This window comes from Lagopus muta, chromosome Z (genome assembly GCF_023343835.1).
Source record: "Lagopus muta isolate bLagMut1 chromosome Z, bLagMut1 primary, whole genome shotgun sequence".
Classification (NCBI taxonomy): Eukaryota; Metazoa; Chordata; class Aves; order Galliformes; family Phasianidae; genus Lagopus; species Lagopus muta.
In genome coordinates this window covers 40,135,445-40,160,691 of record NC_064472.1, presented here as the reverse complement: position 1 = coordinate 40,160,691, position 25,247 = coordinate 40,135,445, and the positions used below count along the sequence as shown (strand labels likewise).

The 25,247-nt window shown below is 37.7% G+C and overlaps 1 protein-coding gene across 6 annotated transcripts; it reads left to right on the top strand.

The window, feature by feature from the left end:
* Position 1: 1 nt before the first annotated feature.
* GKAP1 (G kinase anchoring protein 1) lies at positions 2–22,593 on the top strand. 6 transcript variants are annotated; one of them, XM_048930877.1, is made up of 13 exons: positions 2–197; positions 4,445–4,489; positions 5,244–5,504; positions 6,402–6,545; positions 11,784–11,861; positions 12,529–12,661; positions 14,103–14,125; positions 14,814–14,966; positions 15,373–15,474; positions 17,639–17,702; positions 19,122–19,192; positions 20,075–20,152; positions 21,642–22,268. In XM_048930877.1, exons 3-13 carry the CDS (start codon positions 5,292–5,294, stop codon positions 21,702–21,704), a joined length of 1,122 nt encoding a protein of 373 aa, XP_048786834.1. In that variant the 5' UTR covers positions 2–197; positions 4,445–4,489; positions 5,244–5,291; the 3' UTR covers positions 21,705–22,268. The 6 variants fall into 6 exon arrangements, with proteins under 6 accessions (XP_048786834.1, XP_048786833.1, XP_048786832.1 ...); XM_048930876.1 differs by having other exon boundaries at positions 4,445–4,512; positions 21,642–22,267; XM_048930875.1 differs by lacking the exon at positions 2–197 and adding an exon at positions 586–739.
* Positions 22,594–25,247: the final 2,654 nt, after the last annotated feature.

Below are 25,247 nucleotides of genomic sequence, written 5' to 3'. Positions count from 1 at the left end.
GGGCGGTGGGTGGGTTTGTTTCTCCAGACGGACGGGATGTCGCGGTGACAGCGCAGCGCTGTGCGCGGTTGAAACCTCCCCTACTGGGACAGCCGCGACTCCGCTCTTATGGCGATGCCTCTGACAGAGAACATCTCTCCGAGGGAGCTAGTCAGCGGACAAGGATTTGGGCTCCCGCTTCACGTCAGCTGGCGCAGGTAAATCGCTCCGTGGCTTACGGAGACCGGAGTGGACTCGAGCCCCGCACCAGGCTCTCTGCCATTAGCGTTACTTCAGCCCTGGCGCTGAGGCCTCTCTCACCGCCACCGCACGAGAAGCGGGCAGCGGGCACACGTGCGGCACGAGCACGCCTGCGCCCCACAACACCCGGGCCGAGCCTAGCGGCCGGCGCCGCTCCCCCCTCGACTCTGCCGTTGCAGAGTTATTTTGACCCTGCCTGGGTTATTTTGACCCAGGCAGGATCCCGTAAAAGGCGCCCGGCCGCCTCGAGGCCCGGCCCGGCCCGGCCGTAACGCCGCCGCGCGTGACGCAGCCGCGCAGTTCCGGGCCAACCAGCGGCCGCGGCCGATAAACAAACGTGCGGCCCGCGCTGCAGCGCCCCGCCCCGCCCCTCCGCGCCGCGCTCCGCCCCCTGGCCGCGCGAGTCCGGCTGCCGTTCGCCGTCCCCCAGGCCGTTATAGCCGCCCGCCGAGGGGCTGTGGTCGCTCTGTTGCCTTCTCGCAGCGTCGCCGCGACCGAAGTGAGTGTCCTGCGGGTCGCGTCCGTCCGCTGCCTCCGCGGCTGTCGGCCGCCTGCCTTGCCTTCCTCCCGCTTTGCCCGCGGCGGTGCCGGCCGGAGACGGGGCTGCCCTGTCCTGCTCTGCCCGCGGCGGGCCGGTGGCCGTGGAAGGAGAGCTCGGGCTCTTTCTGAGCGGGCCTCAGCGGGTCCCGGCGGTGGAGCGCCGGCCGTTCCGTCCGTCCCGGGGCGCGTTGGGCGGCGGCGGGAGGCAGCTCGTGGGTCCCGTCCGTGCGCCTGTGGTGGGCGGCCCGGGCCGGGTTTACAGCCCCGTCGCCGGCCGTGCCGCCCCGTGCGACTCCGCGGCGCTCCGTCCCGACTGCCCCGTCCTTGACGGAGCGCTGCCAGCGGCCGCCGTCCCCTCGCGCCGCGCGGTGTGTGCCGGCTGCGTGCGGCACCCGGGGTGCGGGGCGCGGGTCCGTCAGAATGCGGTAACTCGCTCTCCGTTAACTTCTTCGGGGAAGGGAGAGCAAAAGTTGCGGAGAGCGAGCTTCGTCAGCGTGCTGTAAGGAAGTGAAAGTCAGACTTGCCTGGTCGCTCCTGCGCTTTCACCCTGAGCCTAAGGAGTGATTTATAAAAACGTTCCCCCTCTCTCAAAATCGCCTACTTTCTGAGAATCGCTGTGGTAAATTCGTCCATAACCCGTTTGCCTTTTAAATGCTGTGCATCGGTGGCCACAGTGCGTGCCGGAGCTGCAGCTTTCGTGTGGGTTTTGGAAGCAGGCTGTGTGGCACTGAGGTTACTGGGGGAGCTCACTGACAAGTGGATGGCTTGAGTTGGCTTCAGTAACTTCATGGATTTAGAACGCTTTGATGTATCTGCATTGTCAGTCGGTATAAAACACAAAGGTAACTGAAGAAAGGAAAGCTGGTGATCTGGCTGCGTGGGTCAGAACTCCCTGTAAGTGCGCTGGTTGATATAGGGCTTGTTGTAATAAATGTACCAATGGCCAAAGATCAATAGGTCAGGAGCACAAAGAGCAAGACTTGGTCTGAGGTGGCGGAGAATGGACTTATGCCTTTACACCAACGAGTACTGTGTTTTAATGATGTCTCAGGTTTGCAGGCAAATACTGAGGTTGGTCATGTTTGTTAAGCCTGTATAGTAATTACAGATGATCACAAATACTGTATTAATAGTAGAAGAAGCAAGAAGATTATGTATAGCAAGATGCTGTTTTCTAAGTTTCTGAAAATGTGCCTTTATTAAGTGAAAGAGGGTTAAAAGGAAACTGTGTTTTTGAGCTCTTCAGCGTGTTTTCCTTGGAATAGTAGAGCACCACATTTAAAACTGTTGTAATTCCCTAGATGCTTGAAAGCGTGCTATTGAAATTGGCCTGGAGTCTCCTAGATGGTGGTATACTGCTCGATTCTTAGTGGTGGGCAAACCCTCACCAGTTACATGTGCATTCATATGCAAAGCTGCACCCAGACTAGCAAGTTGCTGGTGTTCAAACTGAGTTAGTGAGTGTCTTAGCATGTATACTGGGCAGCTCACTGTAGCCTTTAAAACTACAATATTTCATAAGCTGCCTGGCATGCTTTATAGGTTAATGTGAGTCACCAATACAGTAAGGATTCCAAGTTACTGGAACTCTGGTTACAGTAATAATAATCTGCTCATGGAGACTGATGTGATTTGTAGAAGAGTATAACCAATAAATAAAACGCTAACAAGTTAATGGTTGATAGTAATAACATATGCTTCTGTGTTCCCTTAAAATTATGTGGTATATATGTATAGTGCTTATCTTCAGTTTGTGATGCATAAAACTGCACAATGGGTACAGTCCCAAACAACTCCTGCAGTTTGGAACAGACTGCACAGACTCAGTCTGCTAGTGATATGCAAAGCAGAAGGCTTTGAAGTGGAGTTATTAATTGGTGTTGCCTGTCTATCTGTGCAATAATGATGTTGCAACTTGGAAATCCATCGCTCAGTGATCTCTTAATAGTACAGGAGTAATAGCACTATGAGACACTGGAGTCTTCTCTGAAATCTGTGACAATATAATTGCTGGCACAAAACACAAGTGGAAACAGTACCACATGCTTGAAAGCACGTTTTGCTTCCTTTTCCTCCTCTTGTAGGTTTTCACTGTAATCTACGTAGTAGGAAAAGGAAATATCTTGTTTTTAGATAAACAGGCTTTGGGTGACAGACTGTTACTTCCCAAATTTTACCAGACTTCACGGCTCTTACTTGGAATCTCTGTAAAAAATCAAAGTGATGTTTCTGTTCTTTGCTTGGTCTGTGGAACTACAAAACTCTCCGTGATACTTGAACGCTTTCTTTTTGCAATCTGAAAGCTTCTTTAAGCAATGTCTCAAGCTCAAGAATGCAGTGCTTTTTATTTATTTTGATTGTCTATAGTAATGAAAAATACTTGCAGTTCTGTACTGGGGTTGGGGAGAAACTGAGAGGGGTACAGACAGATGTGTCTGTGGGCTAGCAAGTGCCTGTCATTAGCTGAAAGCTTTTTAGTTGTCCATCCACTGGTTTTCTGAGGCGGGGGCAGCGGGAACCAAAGTTTGAAACTGAAATGCTGTACTTAAAACAAATTATCTATCAGATCTGCAGATGTGATATTAAAATCTGAAGCCTGGCATGGTGGCAGGCTGTAGTGAAACACTGTATCTATCTTTAAATGTTGCAGAAGTGGGGTAATTAGATCCTGCTGTAATATGAATAGTTGTATTGAAATGTCCTACTAACTAAATTAGCAATGTTAACAGCTTTTCTAGTCTTAACTAAAAAAATAACTGGTGATCTCATGTGTTTGCTGTTTCCTTTATAAACTCTTTTCTATCTATTTCTATTCTATATAAATAAATATAACTGAGGAATAAACATTTCTGTTATCTTGTCATTGCCATTGTATTTCAGTGAATTGTAACAGTAGAATTCCATGGGTAGTACTTATTAAATATGCTTGTCAGCTGGACTGCATGCCAACTACATTAAGATAGCAAAGGTATACTTACTGTATCGTATTTGTAGATGAAGGAGTAAGGAGTTTGCAGTCATATTTCAGGATGGTGCAGATTTTCATCTACATGTGATGGTTTGTGATTGCATGGGTAAACAGATGTATCTGCCACCACTAGCTGCCTATTAAAGTGAACTTTAATAATGTGTTGTACCATTTAACTGTTTGCATGAAATCAGACATATACCACAATTAATAGAGAGGGACTGGAAATTCTAGACTTTTACTGAGAAGAGTACTGTACTTCACTAGCTTATTTTCTTGCATCGAATACAGTAAGGTGTCTGCAGTCTTCAGTGTAACCTGGTTAGTGCCAAGAGCAACATCCAGTATTGTAAGTTTTTGTGTAGCACAACTGAGCACTTGTCTCTGATGCCTTTTATTTATTTATTTATTTATTTTCTGTGAAGGTGCATTTGTAATCTTGGGGTTCCAATTTTACTGCATGTTCAGTTAATAAGAGTACAGAGTCTCTCGTTTCTAACCAATCTCCTAAGCTGGATAACTATACGGTTACTGAGAATTAAAATATATTTAAATGTCTGCATACTTGTACACATACAGATGTATGTGCCCCAAAATCTGTATTTACTGTGCTATTTTTGTCACTTAAAACATGACAAGATATTATATGTTAGGTGCTCTTGATCTGTGTTTTTTTCTGTATTTTTTTTTCTCTAGGTCTGTGGTTGTGGTCTGATCAAAGAATCTGAACGTCAGCATCAGGTAGATTCACAATTTGTCGCACGGTATGTTTTATTCTGAAAATATGCCAGGTTTTGCTATCTTTCTTTCTTTTTGGAAGAAGTGCAGTAGGATAATGTCTGATATGTATGTCATACAATTCTTTGTGTGTCAGAAATGCTGTTTGTAACTTCTGTGAACTTGAACAGAGCGGTATGAGCTTACATGTTGGTTCCTTCATCTTCGGAAAGTGAAATGTCATATTCCTTTTAAATAATTCTTTTAGGTAACGGTTTTTGCTATGCTGTTATTGTTGCCTGTTGATATATGTGAGTATACTGGGGCTACAATAGAAGTCTGTACTTGAGAAAATCTGGAGTTAATTATTAGAAGGAGCCTGGGTCTTCTGTAGGTTCTCATGTGGGACAGAATTTGAAACTATTTTGTAGCAGTACACTATTCTGTTCTGTTGTGTCATTTTCCCCCTAGAACATGAAGGCCAGTTTGTTTAGAGCTGACTACTTGTGAGCTTTTTTCCCTCCCCTTAAATGCAGTCCCTCAGAAACAAATGCATTAGCTTAGAATAAACTGTAAAACAGATATTTTTTCTTTATAGAGTCATTCTTCAGATATAAGCTACTACAATGTAGTTAAAATACAAAGAAGTGGTGGGGTTGTTTTTAATTCCAATCCTGTCTTGTACTTCCTGAGACAAAACTTCTGTGGGTGACAGAATCAGATTACCACTTGTTTTATCAACAATGTTTTCACTTTCAATTCTTTGCTACTTTCCCAGGAAACTCTTCAGTGAGAGAAGCAGCTGAGTAGAAGTTCAGACATAGCAATGGCATCTGTTGTGATCAATTCAGTTCCTACCACTGCATCTCGTTTTGCCTTACTGCAACTGGAAAGTGATAGTGATTCAGAATCTGGAAAAGGCAGAAGTGGCCAAGGTGCTGGTAAATCTCAAGCGTTAGAGGGTAGATCTTCTACAAATGAGAAAAAAAGAGAGAAAAGGAGAAGAAAGAAAGAACAGCAGCAGAGTGAAGCCAATGAGGTAAAAGGGTTGTAATTCCACCAGTGGATAGTATTATTATCTGATTAAAAACCCTTTTTTTCCTGACCCTGAGAAGTCTCTGTTTTTCTTTCTGTGAAAGGAATTCTACTGAATCAAATTGCATTTTTTTTTCTTTTTCAAAATAGTTCTTCGTACAAGTTGGTGTGTACTTTGTCTGATTAAACAAAAACGTCGCTCAAACTATAGAGCAGGATAAGGAAGTTCCTGTTTGTAAATTGATACTAGATTGTTTTTGTGCTGCCTGCGTGTGAAATAGAGGGAACAGAATGTGTGTTAATGCCTGTGCTTTTACCAGTGAATGTCACTGAGTTCCAAAATTGGCTTGATTTTCACTATCAAACTTTTTAATTATGTAAAGAATTAAGATCGCACTGTTATTTCCATGTGGTGCAGCAATTAAAGGCAATTTTATTATAGGCTCTTAAATAGGACTGATTTTAGAGTGTTGAAAAGCTTTAAAGATTGTCTACCTAATTCTTTTTCCTACCAGAACCTCTAGTTCCTCTGTTGGTTGATACCAGGACTGTATACCACGTGTTCATTGGTATGGTATTTAATTTGGTTCAGGTGTGAGCCCACAGTAATATCTGAACCAATGTGAAAACTGAAGCATGTCATAGATCTGTTCAAAGTATTTTCACCTGCCAAGATATATTTATTTTAAGTTGTGTGACTGGTGTTTCTAATCTACTACTAAGAAAAAAATCTGTATTATGGTATGTACTGTACTTGATTAAACAAAAACGTAGTCCAGGCTATAGAAAAGAGTAAAAGACATGTAATTCTGTTAGCCTGTGTCTGAATACCTTTATTAGTCTGTTAAAGCTCTTTCTTATTAACACTTCAGTTAAGGTGAAATGGAATTTTGTTTTTCAGCTCAGAAACCTTGCTTTTAAAAAGATTCCTCAGAAATCCTCCCATGGAGGTTGTCTATCTCAGCATGAACAAAAACTGCATGCTACAATGCAGAAAGACTCTCAGGAAGAAAATTGGCAAGAGTGGAGGCAAAGAGATGAACAGGTACAGCTTACTATATTCAACTGTCTGTGGCTTTCCTGAAGTATGTTAATCAGTGAAGTTATCTGCTATGCAGATTTGTTTTCTTTTAATGTAGTTCATTATGTATATCTTCTGACACCTCAATTCATTGTGGAGAGTGCAGTTTTGACTGCCTTGGTTTGCCTTTCAGAGTACTTAATTTTGCACAGACTTTTAAGAAGAATTGCAAATAAGCAACACAAACTGGAATTAAAAAGCATTTTTGAAACTTTTATTCAACTTCTACACTGGCATGCTAGCAGCTACTAGGATGCTGTTTTCACTTATGGAGGTTTTCATCTCCAAACTCAACAGAAAATATTGTCTTGAAAAGATTCCTATTGTAGTTGAGAGAAAAATGTAGAAAGCTATGTTGACAAAAAATGACAGATGCTGTCCTTGGGGTGTTTTTTTTTTTTTTAACATCGCTAATGCTTTGATTATAGGTGATTCCTTAAATGTAGTAATGTTTTGCAGGACTCTGGATGCTTGTCCTATTGGTGGACTAATGATCTAAAATTTCCTTTGGAAATTTTCAGAGCTAATTAACTTCAGAATTACTTCATGTACTGAACAAAACAAACCTGTACCTTAAATGTTTTTATATTCTGCATGCTATGAAGCAATTTTTTCAGTTAAAAAGGAGAATATTAGTCTAATTATTGGATGGTGAAATTCTTAGACAAAGTAAACTCAATCATAAACGTTTAGATCCTACTGACATCTAGGCTATGCACTGTGAAGTTGCCTTGGATTTTTTTTTTCTCTGTAAAATAACTGGACAGCAATTACCACAGTAGTAATGTCACCAAAATCCAGGAACAGAACTTGTCAACCCAATTGACAGGTTAGAAAGCTGACATTTCTTTATTGCAGAGCTGGACGCAATCGTCCTAGTGTGCACACCCAGGATGTAAAGCACACAAATATCAAAGATTTTAATGTGTGAATCTACATACAGTTTCCATGAAGTGCCTATTTCTAGAATAGCTGTATGTACTAAAGTCTGACACTGTGCATGTGCTGTGTTGATGAAAATGAGAACTGTTTGAAGCATATGAAAACTACATTTTATTAGGGGAAAGCCTGGGCACTGGCTGCAAAGCAAGTTCAGCAGACTTAAAAATGTAGAACTCTCAAACAAAATGGCACATCTATAACACTTTTTAAAAAATGGTTTGTTTGCCCAACTACCTTAGTTTAATCAAGCTTGCATCATATGTCAGTTATTGTTCTTAACTTTTGATTTCCTTTTTGTGAAGTTACACAGATTGCTAAGACAGATAACACAGATACACAGATAATACACAGATAAGACTTGGAAAAATCTCTGTGTTGAATAACACAATTAGCATGTAGGCTCAAATTGCAATTTACATGTTTACCAGAGTGAGGAGATATAGATTCAAATTCTTCATATTCAGAAGGCATGAACTACTAGTCAGTTTCTTTTGTCAAATAATACAATATCAATAAAGAGGTAAAATTTGAATGATATACTGTAATAAAGGTGATGTTCAACACCAGATGAGAAACCATGGCTCCCTGCTTCCATAACAATACTTTGGGAAGGGATGCTGCATCTTCTACTCTGTGAAGTGTTCCTTTTGGAATATTTACCCTTCAAATTATCATACTGCTGACACTTTCCTTTTCTAGATGTCTACCTGAATTCAAAAGTTAGATTTGTCTGAACCACAAAGCTATTTTATACATGTAATCCACAATACTAGTCTGTCATCTTCAGTTGCTTTAAGAGCTTTGTGCATTGATTTGAGGGATTTTACATGTATCCAGAAATTGGTATCAAATGTGCCTCGAGTATGTGAGAAAAGGAATGTGGTTTCTGGATTTTGTATAGGCTTCAGTGATAGTTGGCCTATAGCTGTCTGTTTAGAATAGAAGCAAAATTGAATATGCTTAGAAGGCCTTGGCATTGATGACTGTCTTTGAAAAAGTCTGTGCTGCAGCTCAGCTTTGGAAGTAGTAACCTTTGTTGTAAACACAGCCAGCTTCCCTCAGCTCTGTCCTGAATTGAATGACTACTAGGTAAATTGATAAAATTATTTTTGTACTAGAGATTCCACTATATTAATATTTGTTTAATATTTGTAACAACATAATAGTTGTACAAATCCTTGGTAATTTAGGATCTTGTATGCTAAATTATTATCTGAACACAGTAAGTGGTAAATGCCAATCTCACCTTCATTGTGAGCTTACCATGTTTTTTTCATGTCAGCTGTTCTGTTTTTGGTTCTTCCTTTTTCCATTCCTGTTCTTTTCTGTGCTCCTATGGATCTTTTCAGAGTAATAGGAAATTACTAATTTTTGGTAGATAACTACCATGGTCAGATTGAATCCAGCAATTCCCATGGGCAAAAGCAGTCCACAGATTTTGGAGGAATTTTAATCAATTTATTTGTTGTCAGTTAACAAGCTTGTCATTACTGATTCTGGTATTGAAAGAAAACAGGCAAGTTTTAAACAAACAGAAACAGAATACCTCACCTTGGAAAAAAATTCTCAAAAAGAAACCAGAGAAAACCTCACTCTGCCTCTATGAAGCATCTCATCCCTACTTTTTGTCTTCCATTCTCCTTGCTGCACGCAGCACTCTGTCCCTTTGGTAAAGCTGTGAGCAGTGCAGAAGATGGGAGACCAGGGTGTGGTAGCAATCCTGTGAAAACCATACTTGTAGGCTCCCAATCAAGCTGCTATTCCACTCCTCCTGTTAGGCCTCTGAGGCTGGTTTACTTGGTTAGTTCTCACCACCCTTCTCTAAGCTGTTCTCACAGGGGTACTAAAGTCCTCCAGCTGGTTCAGCAGCACCACCAGCTTGGGCTGATAGTCTCAGCTATAGCTGCAGTGTCAGGCACAGTGCAGCCCCTCACCTTCTCCTGCAGGTGCTACCTTACAAGTCTTTCCTTACCTCCTCCTCTGTCAAAATCTTCTCCACTGTAACACTGTAACAGTTGTTACTAAGCTTGAAGCCACAAACTAGGCTCAAAGTTAGGAGTGACAGCATCTTGAAGCTTATGTGAAGTCTTGTAACAATTTAGTTTGAGAGTACTTTGTTTTAACTGTCTCATTTCTAAATATTACTTAAGTTTACTCTGGTAATAACAACAACAACAACAACAACAAAAAAAAACAACAAAGAAAAGTGTCTTCTAGGGTTTTTTGTTTTCTCATGTACAAGACTGGTTATAGGAATTGTGGAATAAGAATTTCAGAGAATGCCTGTGCTTACACCATGTAATAAATTACTTTTAAGCATATGACCACTCATAAGCTCTAAGGATTAGATAGCTAGTGTACACTACTCAGTTCAGCTTGGTTGAAGTACAATAGGCAAATTAAGTCAATTTTTCACTCTAACAGCTCTTATAGTGGAATGCGTGTAAAGGACCTTACTTTAAAATACAAAGAACAACAGCAACAACAAAAACCCGCTACGTAAAGTAGTTGTTGTTAATGATTAATTAATAGCACTTTGGCTATGGACGTGAAAAGGAGAAAGCTGTGGTGAAGAGGCTCCATTTGGCAGCACATCACTGTATCGATCCAGACACATCCACCTCGGGCGGCATGCGGTCCAGCACAGCCCTCGCTGCGGCCGCGCCCCCTGCTGCTGTGTCATCACGGCAGCAGCTCTGCCCCACTCAGCGCCCTGCCCCTGGGACGTGGGCATGGCACTGTGCTTCATTTGCAAGCAGGCTGTGTCAAAGATCGCAGTTTGAAAAGATACTGCGCGCAGAAACACGCTGCCAAATTCGATGTGTATCAAGAATGCTTTACAGACAAAATATTGGAACTGAAAAAAGTATGTCACCTCAATAAAATATTAAAAAGTTAAAACCCAAATGGCCTCTGTTATAAAAGCTAGTTGCATGATAGCAAGTTTGATTGAAAAAAAAAAATAAAAAAAAAATCAAAGCCTTCTTGGTGGTGAGTCTGTTAAGCAATGTATGGAAAGCATGACAGATACAATGTATACTGGTTTAAAAAAAAAAAAAAGGTGGATTTTCCTGAAAATCAGTTTGTCTCACCAGAGTGATGCTGCCAGGTGAACTGAAAAAATAGCAAAATTTATTTTTAAAAATTTTTGGAAAGTAAAACTGTTATCTTCATATTTTATAATTTGTTAACAGATGAAAGTACAGATACTACAGATATGGCTCAACTCACCATTTTCATTAGAGTTATTGATAACAAATGTGAAGAAATGGCTTCTTTGGTACTATTTGAAGACACAGCTAAATCTCTTGATTCATATGAAGCAGTAAAAAATTGCATTAATGTGATTTATTTTTTAACCTTTGTCAACGTGTCTGGTATGCTACTGATGGTGTCCTCCGTGGTGGTTGGTTTTTTTTTTTTTAAAGAAAAAAAAAAGACTTAAGAAATTAATAGAAGATGATGCAATCACAACCTGAAACTCAGGTTTGATGAAATATCATTGCATCAAGCACCAAGAAAATTTATGTGCAAAAGTTTTAAAAATGGGTGCCATGTAAACTGTTGTCAAAGCTGTGAGTTTCATAAAGTTCAAGGGACTGAATCATCACCAATTGTGGGAACTCCTTAAAAGTACGGATGCTGATTATGGGGACATAATTTACTTTTCTGAAGGAAGGTGGCTAAGTCAAGATAGAATGCTGAGAAAGTTATGATTAGTAAAGAGAAATTAAGTCCTTTATGGCATCAAAAGGATAAATTGTGCTGGAATTTGAAGTGTAAAAATGGCTTTCCAATTCAGCGTTTTTGGTGAATTTGACCTCTCATTTAAATTATTTAAACATGCATCTTCAAGGTGAAAATCACCTTATCTGTGCCATGTTTCAAACAACAAAAACAACAGAGGATGCTTACACAGAACAGAGATCTTCTTTTATGATGACACTTTTCATCCCTTCACATCTGATTTTCCTTTTAGACTAAATCCTAGGGAAAAAAAAAAAAAAAAGTGACCTAATATAAATAAATCTTCAGGGTGGAAACTATAATCCATAGATATTTGTAAGCATACAGCCAGTAGTCCATCTATTATGCAGTTTTACAGAGCAAGTTATTTTATGCTTGATAATGCCATGTATTGTATCAATGAAGCTTTTTTGCCAACTCTGCCAATATACGTATCAGAACAGAAATTTTAATGCGGTCTTAGGGGCTTTTTGTTGTTAACAAGCTAGTCACAATGTTAATTCTTTTGTTCAGCTGACATCTGAAATGTTTGAAGCTGATCTTGAAAAAGCATTGCTGCTAAGCAAACTGGAATATGAAGAGCACAAAAAGGTATTTGTAGGATTCATCCTGATTTGACAACATTAGAACATTGAAGATTGAGTTTTAAAAGTAAAGTAAATCACTCTTTAAAGTGCTGTACATCTGGAACAGTGATAATTTGTTAAAAATATTAATGCAGATGTGGGGGGAGGTGGTGTGCAGATTCAAATGGATATCATTTAACAGCCTGTCTGATTTTAATAGGAGATAAAGTCAACTGATAGAGCGTTGCTGTGCGCTAATAGCTCTTAACTCCTCCTAGATGAGTAAGCGTATTTTGAGAATAAAGATACAGTGGGCCTGCTTTTTGCTTGGTTGTTTTTTTGGTTTTTTTTTTTTTTTTTTTTTTTTTTTTTTTAAAAAAAAAGGAAGTGCTAACTTACACCATATATTTAGCATTCTGCCTTCGTGCATTTCACAGCATTATATTCTCAGTTTGATTTTTTGCTGTTTAGTGAAGAGCGATACTTTACTTCAGAAAGCAGAATGGATGCTTAATTGTTCATAGGCACCTTACAGTCTTTAAACCAATATGAAGCCTGTAATTGCTGTTGAGGCTAAAATTTCCTTTTGTATATCATCACCATATTTTTCCTTTATAATGCTTCAGGGGAAAAAAAAAAAAAAAAAAAAAGTTATTGAAGAAAATTATACCAGTGGGACTTTATTCTTCTAGGAATATGAAAACAGTGAATGTACTCCACCTCAGTCAAAGTCTGTGAATAAGAAAGAAAAAAGAAAGAACCAGCAAGGAAAAGACAAACCTCTCACTGTGTCCCTGAAAGATTTTCAGTCAGAAAGTAATATAGGTATGCCTTATCGTGCCGTGTGAGCTGTTCTACTTGGAATTTTGATAGTGTGTGTACTAAAAGCAAAATGCCCTTCTGTCTTTGTTCATTAATGTGGTGTTTGAACAAATTCTAAATGAGTTGGAGCTAATATTTAAGACTAAATCTAAGAGCTAAGCGTTCATTATGTAATGTGCAAGTTGAATAATCAGGAAAAAATAAAAAAGGAAGAGGTTACAGAAAACATAATTTCATGTATCCCTGGGGTGGGAGGTAGATTAACGTAATATCTTCATAAATCGATGTTACTGTTTTTGTTCTGTGTTTGTTCTTTGTTTGATTTTTGTGGGGTGTACTGAGTTTAGTCTCCTCAGGCAACTGAGTTTTTCAGATCTGAGTAATAGCAAGTCACTATTTGCCTTTCTTCAATACTGTCTTTCATTAAATATTGAAAGTATTTGTATATGCTCATTTTTACATGTTTAGAATTCTTTCATCTGTTTCTGTAGGGCAGAGGTTGTGGATTTTACTGAAGAAATAAAGGTAGAGTCTGGAAAAGGAAGAAAGTAATTTATTTTTTAAGGTTTCTTCCTAAGGATATTTTTATCTAAATAACAATATTTTCAGAGAATCTGAATATAAGAAAAAGACTGATAGCACAGTATTAATATCTTAATTCAAAAGAATGAAAGGCATTCAGATATACAGTGAAAAACATGCCTAAATAGACTTTAAGAACAGTAACAACCAAATAGTAAGTTTATGTACCAAAGTCATTGTCTTCCACTTTAAGTGAAGCAAATGCATGAGGGATGCTGCTTTTGCTTTTAGTAGTAAGAAGGATGGGGATACCAATATAGAGATCAGCCCCAACCATACTTCATAATCCTTGCTTCTAATCAAAGAATGTCAGGCATTGGAAGGGACCTCAAAAGATCATCTAGTCCAATCCCCTTGCTGGAGCAGGAACACCTAGATGAGATCAGACGGGAATGCATCTAGGCGGGCTTTGAGTGTCTCCAGAGAAGGCAACCTCACAATCTCTCTGGGCAGCCTGTTCCAGTGCTCTGTCACCATCACTGTTTACAAGTTTTTTCTTTTTCTTCAGTGGAACCTCCTATGTTCCAGCTTGCACCCGTTGCACCTTGTCCTTTCATTGGATGTCACTGAGAAGAGCCTGGCTCCATCCTCATGACACTCACCCTGTATTTACTTACAAGCATTAATGAGGCTATCCCTCATTCTCCTCTTCTTCAATCTAAAGGGACACATCTCCATCAGCCTTTTCTTGTAAGGGAGATGCTCCATTCCCTCAAATGCTTTTTTTCCTTTTTTAACATGGCTTTTAGAGGTGGGTTAACATTGAGGAACTCCACTATTGTTTTCAAAATAGCTTGTTTTAATAGCAAACAGTGTAAGATTTGAGAGACTTACTGTACTTTTTTCTTTCTGTTCTTTTCAGATAACGTTGCTAAAAAACATGAGGTAAGTCTGAATTTTTTATTAAATGAGTTAGTATAATTCTTATGTTAAGGAGGTAATTACTCAGGCACTCTCTGTATTGCCAAACTACCACTATTTCCAAATTGACTTCTTTGCATTTAGAAAAATTTTACAGATGCATATTTAATAGAGATGTATGTCTGTAGGTACAGCATTTGGCAATATAGCATTGGCTTTCTTCGAGCTAGTGCCTGTTTATTTAGTTTTCTGAAAATCTCAAACTTTGATCCAACTTGAAAATGTAAAAGAATGTTAAAAAAAAAAAAAAGACTACTGTAGAGAAAAAGAGAAGCAAATCAGGTAAGAAATTGCTGTAATGCTATCATGCTCTAGCTCAGTGCACAAACATAAAAACACTTAGCAGGAAGAATAGTTGACAGTGAAGTGAAACAAATCAGTGACAGCATAGTGCAAAAGTATAAAATTCTAATTTCATGTTTCTGTCAAATTCATAATCAGTTAAATGTTGACTTTTAATTTCTAGGCTCTTCATTTAGTATCATATTCTCTAGGTGGAAGTCAGAATATTCTCAGGATCTCTGAGATTTAAATAAATAAATCAGAATGTTGTCTTTTTTTCCATTACTTAAGCTATTTTTAAAGCATGTTGTTTTTATCTCATTATTAATTTGTATGAAGGGAAATCTGTTACAATACTTACTTTTAACAGGAACCAATCTCTTCTCAGACTCTGATGAATGATGGAGGATTTTTCCATAAGCTGGAAGATGATGTTCATAAAATACTTGAAAGAGAGAAAAGGAGAGACCAGCTCACTGATTGCAATGAAATAGATAACTGCACATCTCATGAGCACAACCAGGCATGTAAAAGGGGAGTCACTCTCAAGTGAAGAAGTGTCTAACAATTAGAAAAGAGCGCCTAAGTGGAAGAAAACACTAATCAAAAGCATGATAATCTTAAAATAAACAACAATTAAAAATAACAAAGACAAAAGCAACCAAATATTAAAAACCTGCAACACTGTTTTTAATACTTTTGTCTATTGGAAAAGATATTTAAATCAAATGTGATTCAAATAATTGCCCCACAGAACATGCCAATATCCATTCCTGCATTTCTTATTTATTCTTCTGGCATTTGTGCAGATATACTTACCTAATTTTCATCAATGATCCTAGTTTACAGTAAAAAGAAATAAGTTGCCTTTCACAGAAGTCAAATTCAAATTGCTCCATTATTAACAAATGATGCTTCCTTGTTTACAGGAGAGTGGTATGAAAGGTGGAAAAACAGAACAACTAAAATTCGAGCTTGAAAAGAAAGATGCAGAAATTCAGCAACTTAAAAATATAATAACTCAGTGGGAGGTATGTAGCTTATAATAACTTCAAATAGTAAACAAAATCTAACTTCAGTTACAACTTAATACATATTCTAAGTGTGTAATAATCTGTAGAGATAGTTTAGCTTGGTCTCAGATTATCTTTACAGAGCACAATTATTCTTCTACTATCATGTGAAGTAGTCTTTCTTGGTAAGTTAAGGATTTAAAAATAATTAGAAGAATCGAGACAAAGCATCCAGACAGACTTCCTCTCTGGTAAATCTGCTACTAGTTGCTTCTAGTATTGCTGCATTGTTTATTGTAAAAAAAAAAAAAAAAAAAAGTCCTTACTCAGAAGTTAGCTCTTCTTGGAGCAGGAAGTTGGATTTTCTTTGGCCTTTTCCAATTTATATTATTTATTTATTTATTTATTGAATTTATATTTAACTAAGACTAAGCTTTCCTTGTATTTAAGAACTACATATAGGATTGGGTTTTTTGTGTTTTTTTTTCATTTTTTTCTTTGGAGATTCAGTCCATTACCTGAAGTGCTGAAAGACAGCACTGAAAGAGTGAATATTTTGTCAGGTTTTAGAGGACTCCTTTAAAGCTTTAGTATGGCAAGAATGGAGTCCTGTATTCCTATTAGACACAAGTAAAACTGAAATAGGATTCAGTACATGCTAAAACACGTAAGGAAAATAATAATTATAAGGTATTGTCAGAATATCTGGGGAAAATGACTAGTTGCTTCCATGTTTTCAGGTAATGTTAGCATTGTCTTGGTAGTGTCTAGAGAAAAAAGGGCAAAACATCTTTGTGTGACAGATATTGTAACAAAATAAAGTAGGGTGGAATTGCTTTCAAATTATTTTAGTATGACTTGTATTCATGCTTAGGGTAGACTGAGCAGGTTGATTCTGGAAGTGTTCTTTTGCTTCAGAGGAGTTTTACTTGTAGTAATAAAGGCATGAATTTCACTAGAAGCTGTTTTCACCACGTGCTAGAGTTGGACTCCCTGTGTGAAATTTTTTTGAGCTATAAAGTGATATGGATTTACAATATTAGCACATTACTGCATTTGGCAGAATCAACACAATGCATAAGGATATTGGTGAGGTGATGCATGATTGATTTTTAAAAACAGCTGCTTGATTTTTCAAAACTTATCTAGAGACTCTCATACTGCTTGTGGCCATAAAAGGTCTTGCATAAGTGCATGTTTTTGAAACTTTAAATGCTGCATCTGTTAGAAAGCACTCTCATTATTGTCTGTGGTTGTGTTACAGTGTTTTGGTACAGTGGAGTTGAAGGTACTGTTTAAAAGGAATGTTCGAAAAGAACAAAAACAAAGAACGCACTAACTCTGGGGGAGCTGCACATGATAAGCTTATGCACATGTGCATAGTTCCATGGCACTAAGTAAGAGGGCACTGCACTCCCCATACTAATAGCTTTTTTCATGTTTGCAATTGACTGGAAGGTAAATAACTATTTGGGGGAAGTAAGATTGTTTTTTGAGATCCGATGTGATATTAAATGAGAAGTGGTAGATTCTTTATTGAAGAAAAAAAGGATATTAACTTCTAACTTCACTAACTTCTTAGTGAACGGCTTTGTGACAGAAAAAGAAGGTTTACAATTAAGATGTATGGTTACTGCTGACAGTGGTGATCAGTTAAGGAAAAGACTGCCTTATGAAAAAGTGTAGTTAAAAAGCATAAATAAAAAAAGGAAGGAGAGGAATTCCTGAGGTGGAAAGAGTTAATAAGGAAACTGTAACTAAGAACTGTGAATTATAAAATTATCAGTAGAACAGTGAGATCTTATCCTATTAACCAAGTAATATGACAAACCATTTATATTGTCCAGAAAGTTTTATAATTATGCGATATATGCTTTTTTTTTTTTTTTTGGAGAAGCCTTAAAGCTTCTGATGCAATGAGCCTATATACAGGTTTAGCCAGATCTAAATTGTGGTTTCCAGTGACGAAACTTTCTTATTCTAAATTTCATTAAAACTCGTGCTTGCCTTAATTCATTTACTTTGCTATTAAGCCATTTTTCCTGTCATGTATTTATTACTTTGGCTGTTTTAATTCTCTGCAGCAGTCATAATTTTAAATTCTGAAACCTTTGAGTCACGGCTCTTTAAAGAATGCCTTTTTATAGTGTATACAGGTAATAATTTATTTTCTTTCACACAGGCGAAATATAAAGAAGTAAAAGCAAGAAATGCACAGCTTCTGAAGATGCTGCAGGAAGGTGAAAGTAAGAGATCCATCAGGAAACTTGGGAGCTCTTTTGAAAACCTAGAAGGAACTTTCAAATCAGATTTTTAAAAATAAGTGGGCACAGTGACAGCTATAAGGAACTAGAAGGCTATTGATTTGCAGCAACTCCAGTGAAATAACGCGTTTGAACTACACATATCTCCACATATCTACGCATATCTGATATTATACCATCAAAAATTTGTTGCATTCTGATACTTTTCTGTGAAATTTGAGCTGCTCAGTTACGGTTTTAGTGACACTTTGAGTTAAACTGTGTATTGCTAATGACTTGATCTGTTCTGGACTGATCTTGCATCAAGTATCTCAGATAATGGTAAATGTTCAGTTCTTGTATCTATGCAAGCTGTGCTTTAAACTGTTGGACACGAGTCTTTTACCATACATTCAGTAGGGACACCTAACCAGAGTATCATATGTGAAACTCTGGTAGTTCTCTGTTGTAACTCTGTAGTTCCCTGTAATTCATTTTCTGTCAAGGATTGAAAAAAAATATATACATACATATATACTTAGATCCACATCTGTAAATATTCTAGTAAATTTATACTTGCTATGCATAATTATCCTCTAATATCCCTAATCTTGCATGATGGTTTGGTTTGGACTATGATACTAATTTTCTTACAAAGTTGTGTTTGCTTTTCAATTTCTTAATTTGGCTCTTGAATGCAGATTATCAGAGTTAGCCCTTCTTAACTCAGAAATCTAGGTTTTTTTTTTAATGTAAAGTCTGCTTATAAGCAAGCTAAGCTGGTTGAAACATTAAGATGATTGAGCAGTGCAAATTTTAGCTGATCAGACTTTATTACTTCAGGTCAGTCTCTGAGTCAAGAAATGTCTTCATCATGTGAGAGTAAAGAAGTGAAGTTCTGAAGGCTTTCTCTATGTATATGGAGTATTAATGTAGAATAAACGAAAGCAATTTTGTGGTTTTACCGGATCTGATCTTGCATCGACTGAGGCTATTCTATATTCCATTGGGATAGACAGTCCATGGCAAAATTGAGCCCTGAAAAAAGCTTACTTTATTTATATTGAGAATTTTAATTTATCCACAGATACTTCATAGGTGCTAACTAATTTAAACAGATCCATATTTAAGTAGATACGTAATACTAGTGTAAACTTCTGTGGCTGTGACTGGGCTCACGTGAAGCTTTCAATTCAAAATTTTCTTATGGACTTCTTTCACAGTGAATGTCTCTAAAAATCCTTGCTGCTTACAGGGTTAAGTATGGGTAAGTAGTGCAAGATTGGGGTTTAATCTTCAGAACTTACTGAGCTGCTACTAATGGCACTGGCAACTAATAATTACTTTTGATATCACAGTGCTGTTACAGATGAAGACCTGCAAATACAGAAAAATTCTCATGCTGTTTCTTTCTCTCTGTAGTGAAAGATAAAGCAGAAATACTCCTACAGGTGGATGAATTGCAAATTATAAAAAATGAATTGACCTTACAGGTAAGCAAGGATTTTTTTTTTGCATTTTAAAAATGCTGGTTAAGGCAGTCATAGGAGGAAACTGAAACCAAAACTTTAACCAGAAGATGTTACATTCATTAGCCCAGCCCAGTATGTGTCAGAGAACTTGTATCTCTGCTATTACTAATCACTTAGTTTTTTTCTTCTGTTAAGACAGCAGACTCTGCATTCAACAGTAAATTTGAAATATCATCCCTTTGTAACTAGAGATAGGAAGTTCTGAAAGGTGTTTCAAAAGATGTTTCTTTCCTGATGGTTGTTTTTGTGGATTTTTTTATTGCTGCCATTAGTTTTGGTTCCTTCCTCCCTTCCTTCCTTCCTCCCTTCCTTGCTGTTTGCTATCTCTGGTCTCTACTTTGAAAAATGCTGGTGTGTGAACGAAAGTGAGCTACTGATAACTCACAGACGTGACTGTTGGCAAGCCATCATAGTGAAGAGCACTCAAGATTTTTATGCTTAGTTTTGGTTCGCAGCTACTCTTACTTTTAAGCCTCTAGCCCACTTAATGTTATATAACATGGTACTGATTTTTAAACATGATGTATTAATCTTATCTCTGCTGTGTCATATGCATCAGTTAAGTGTTCTGTGGAAGAAATTAAAGCGAAGTCCAAAAGTCAGAAGAGTGTCTGACTTTATGGCTTTCATGTAACATAAAGTAAACCAGTGAATATTGTAAATGTTGTGTGGGAAATAATGGTTGTTAAAGAATATTTTACTTGTACTTTAGTTGATGTGCAATCACACACGTTTACTTGCTTTTCCCCTTGAATCCAGCATGTATCACTGATGACTTAATGACTTACACTGATGTAAAATTGTAAAGCATGCTTTATAAATCAGTATTCTATACATTTTTAGGTAACTACACTTCATGCTGCATTAGAGCAAGAAAGGTCCAAAGTGAAGCTGCTGCAGGCAGAATTAACAAAATACCAGGTATTGTTATTTTACATACAGTTAAGTATGTTAGTAACTGATCTTTTTAATTTAAAATATAATTAGTTCAAGCTGTAGTTGGGGACTGGGCTGGGGAGAGGGACGTCGTATCAAAACAAAGAAAGATTTGGCAAGTAGAATTCTGTTTTGTACCTTGAAACTTGAACTATGCTGGTAAATAGTGAAAGCAAGATGTTCTTTTCCTATTCTGTGTTTGTGTGCACTAACAACAGACTTCATAAAGGTGGCTTTTTTGCCACATTTTTTCCTCATTTCTGTTTTTCAGTTCTGCCTCTATACAAATGTTTGTAGGAAATTCATATCAAGGAAATACATATCAAATTCATCCTCAATTCATTGTCTTCCTGACTGCACGTTCAACTTCTAATATCTTCAGTAACTAATGGAAATGATGTTTAGTGAATTTATGTTAACTGCTATATAAATAGTATGATGCTTAACATTCTGGCTTTTTTTGAAAACAGCAAATATTTGATCCCAGGAGATTGAGGATGTGTATTTGGCCACGGCTTTGCACGTCTTAGTATTTTTCCTTTGGCTGTGACTTTCTGTGTAGGTTGCAGGGACAGCCTGCATTTATTATATGATAGGAGCTCTTCAGATAGTCCTGTAGCCTCAGTAGCTTGTCTTCTTCCATTACACAAATAATCTAGCATTATGTTGGTTAGTAAGTGTCCTGTCTTTTTCTGTTGACTTTTCCTCCACCTGTCCTTCACCATAAGTAAGGAAGTTGCTGCTTACAGCTGTCCTGCAGCAGTGCCAAATGCAGGTAGTTCAGCCCCTTATAGACAAGCTTTATGGTGAAGCTGAGTGTGCATTCTGCTGATTGAAAATAATATTGTAAATAAAGTAAATCTGTTACTGTCAAATTTATTCATATCACTGTTCTTACAACAATTGTATTTTGCTAGCGTTTAGTTCTTATTTGTAACCAGACCATTTTCAGTAAGAATTTATTTTTTGATTACCTATAATAAGCAGGATTAACAGAGTAACAGCAGAGACTATTAAAAAATGTGGTCTTCATTATGTGCATTGTTATTACTCCAAAATCATCTTCCTGCCACTCTTTATATCTCTGCTCACCTCTATTATATGATTTAATCTTTCCAAATCCTGCTATATTTCTTTCTTTATCCATCATAATAATTTTTTTCCTTTTTTTTTTTTTCTTTTTTCCCCCCGTTTTTCTTGTTAATTTGCTTCTTTTAAGAAAATAGTTTTATCTGCTATGCAGGGATTGTTTCTGCTTTTATTATTCTCCACTGCAATCTATGCATGGAGACCAGGATGACACTTTTTATTTTTGTGATATTGTGTTTTGATGATACTGTGCCCACTTTCTTAATTGAAAATTGTTCTGAACCAGGAGGACACATTTCAAAAAATAATAAACCAAAAATGTATGTTAAAAATTAGAAGAAATAGTAATAAATAAGAAATAAATAAGTGTATTTTTTATCACCAGATGTTAAAGGCCTGTGTGCCTACTGCCAGAGTTTGGAAAAAAGATGTGCTACCAAAGGTATAGAAAGCATAAGTTGTGGTTCACTTGCACAAACTTGACACACACAGCTCTATAGGACCAGACAGGATGCCTGCAAAGGAGCCAAAGAAGCCAGCTGATGTTAGTGCTACTCCAGTCTGTCATCTTTAATCATTTGGAGAGCATCTTTTATGTGGGCGGATAATACTAAGACAAGGGGGAGCACTTTAAAAGAGGGGAGATTTAGGTTAGATGTAAGGTGGAAATACTTTTCTCAGAGGGTGGTAAGGCTCTGGCACTGGCTGCCCAGAGAAGCTGTGGATGCCCCCACCTCTGGGGTCATTCAAAGGCAGGCTGGATGGTTTCTTAGCCCCACAGCAGGTGGCCTTGAACTAGGTCCCTTTCACCTAATTTGTCAATTATCTATCATTTAAGTACCTCAACTGTTTTCATTTATTTACCTGGTGTTCAGATGGGCTCATGTCCCATAATGTTTGTGTAGTTTAAAAAAACTAGCCTTTTTTCCTTGCTAATTGATGCTGCTTCAGTATAAAAAATAACTGCAGATAGAAAACGTCAAGTCTACTTATTAACTATATGCTTGTTTTTATTCTTTTACAGAGTGGGAAAAGAGGGAAAAAGCACTCAGAATCTGACCAATACAGGTGATCTCCTTTGCCACCAGATTCAATACAGAAAAAAAAAGTAAATCTTTCTTCAGGGTTTTGCAGAAATTCATATATTTGTTGTACAACTGCTCAACTATGCAGTTTTTGAAGAAAAAATAATAAATACTAGTTTAATTAACATTCTGAAAACTTGATTTGTTGCGCTTTCTGCTAAAGAAAAGTGAGAAAACTAGTATTCTGGCAAAGCTCAAACTTTAATTGTAATGCCATTAGTTTTTCATCATTCAATAAAACTTACTCTTGCATTTCTGTGTTTGAATTCTTGCTTCTGTAGATTTTTCGAATTAGATAGCTTCACTTAAGCTTCACTTAATCTGAATTTAAGCAAAGGTGAGGTGATGAAGCTAAAAGAAAGAGAAAAAGGCTTCTGTTCTTTGAACATGCTTACACTGCATAGGTCCTATACTACTTTTATGATAGGTGTTTTAAAAAAATTTACATCTGGAAGTTTTTCGTGCTGAAATTAGGAATTAATTTCAAGGGAAAATACAAGGTCTTAAGTAGGGGAAACTGAGGTGTCTTTGCCCAGAAGAAAAAAGAAGCTCTGTACAACAGGTTAAGGAGACCAAGAGCATGGAGGAAAGATAGAAGGCGAAGTACAGGGAATGTACACAGCAGACCTGGAGAAGCAAAATTTCTGGGATCAACATGACAAAGTATTACTTAAAAAAAAATAAATAAATTATAGACGAGAAAATATTACTGTGAATCAAAACAACAAAAATATATAGGGCTTAGGTACAAATGCAAAATTCTTGTTAACTACCCAGGATAATAAAATATTTTTTAGAAAATTATTTTTTACTAAGCATCAAGTGTGTACTTATTGGTAGTTACAGTTCAGAATCTTGGGGCTCTATTTCTATGAAATGCTTCCGTAGAGTAAAGAGAAATCCCACTGAAAGCGAGACACAAGCATTTTATTTGTTGGAATTGCTGATGAGCTAACAAGATGTTGCCCTCTGATTCAGATATAACAATGTATTATGCTCATGTTTTCCTGTATGGCAATATGTCCACATAGTGGTCAGTAGAAGATCATTGTTGTCTACTCAGCAACAATTTATTATGCAGCTTTTGTTTTGTTTTGTTTTGTTTTTAACTTAATCCCTTTAACTGCATCTAAACAAACAGTTATAACCTTTGTTCTGGCTAATACACGGATAGTTGTTTTTCTAAAGATCCTTCAAAAACAGAGTTCTATACTCTTTCACTTTTCCTATGTTAAAACCTGGTTATCAAAAATGTGTTACATTTTGGTTTTAATATTCAGGAATAAAAGGAATGTAAAACCTAGTTTATAGTAAAACATTGGGGATCTTACATGTAAATTGTACAGTAGCCAAACCACCTGAGTGAGACCTTGTCTAAACTCAAAACTGCATTGCTGACTTCAGATAGAACATTAAACTAAGACCATCTAATGATATTCTTGATTTGTTTCAGCTTCACTTGAATTGGTATTTTCACTTTGATTCAAAATAGTGCCTAGTCACTGTGAACTCTTTTTCTGTTTTGTTTAAGCCAATTTAGATAAATCCTGCAATTGGAACAGAAATTAATGAAGAAAAATTGCACAAGCGTTTACAAAAAAAAGTGGGAAAACAAGCACAGATAGAGGAAAGTGGTAAAGAAAAAGAGCAACAGGAAAGAAATGATACTGTTTAAGAAGATAGCATCCTAAGGCAGAATAGGAACTCAAAATTGTTTGCTGTATTATTTTTACTTTTTTCCACACATTATGTGTAAGTTGCATTCTGAACTGTCTTATGGTGAGCACACATTCATGCAGGCAAATGAACACTCTTATCTCTGTTAGTTGTACCAAAATTATGATGTAGAAACATCAGTTTTCTGCTCAGAGTATCTCTTAATTACCTGTTTAATTAAGAACTTTCAGTAAGTTCAGGTTCTTATTTTGTGTGAACATGTAGTACTCCTTATCTATTAGGTACTCTTATTGAATACCACAGACGTCTAATAATCCAAACTGTAAATCTCTGCTAGCCTAATGTGGATAGCAGTTGTGCTCTTTTGGTACAAACTGTACTCAAGTAGCCAAACAGTCAGCATGAGCTATTGTACTTGTAAACTAAGAGCAGCCCTGGGTGAGGAACATCACCTTGCACTTTGATCTGATTGATTTCTGCTTGAAACCACTGCTTGATTGAGCAAAGCATTACTTGACTCATTGCAGCCCTCGTTCTGCCACTGTTCTGTGTCAAAGCACTCTGCTGCACCATAATCCAGTGCTGTGTATGGTCACAACTAACATGGGAAAGGAACGAGTGTGACAAAGAAAAGACTCAGAGGCTAAATATGCCTGAAAGTATTTTTTTCCTTAACAAACCACTTCTCTAGGTTGGTCAAAGCTTTGAATGGCCTTCTGCCAGCTTTTGGTATCCCTGTTTTAAAGCCTGTTAACAGGTTTTAAATGGGTTGCATAGAAGTTTTAGGGGGCTGGAAACAGCTTTGTTGTGTTACCAGCCAACATGATTTACACAGGGCTCCTACTGAGAGATTATCCGGGCAGCTCCTCTGCTGAGCAGCATCCTTCTGGAAACGGAGCTGTTACTTAAGGATGAGGAGGCGCAGGCCCTTGGTGTGGAACGGAAAGCCAGGCTCACGTTTCACGCTAAAAGAGAAACAGGAATCTTGAATTTAGGATTATCACGAATTAAATAAAGTCTGGCTTGGTGACGCTAGATTTAATTAGTGATTAAGTTTACTTGGCCCAAGATCGAGAAAAGCGTGCCCCCGGCAATGGAGTGGTGCCGCAGGGATTCTAGAACAGTAAACAGCTCGATGTTCACTACCCATAAAGCGGCACAGAACGAGAAACTGAAAGGCAAACCCAGGCCAGCAGCCCCGCCCCGCCTCCCCGGTGGGGGTGTGCGCG

Bases quoted from the DNA above. Each gene is read 5' to 3' on its own strand.
- GKAP1 (XM_048930877.1), top strand. From the start codon at position 5,292: ATGGCATCTGTTGTGATCAATTCAGTTCCTACCACTGCATCTCGTTTT. The intron at 6,546-11,783 runs GTACAGCTTACT...TCTTTTGTTCAG, and splicing joins GGAGGCAAAGAGATGAACAG to CTGACATCTGAAATGTTTGA. The intron at 14,126-14,813 runs GTAAGTCTGAAT...TACTTTTAACAG, and splicing joins ACGTTGCTAAAAAACATGAG to GAACCAATCTCTTCTCAGAC.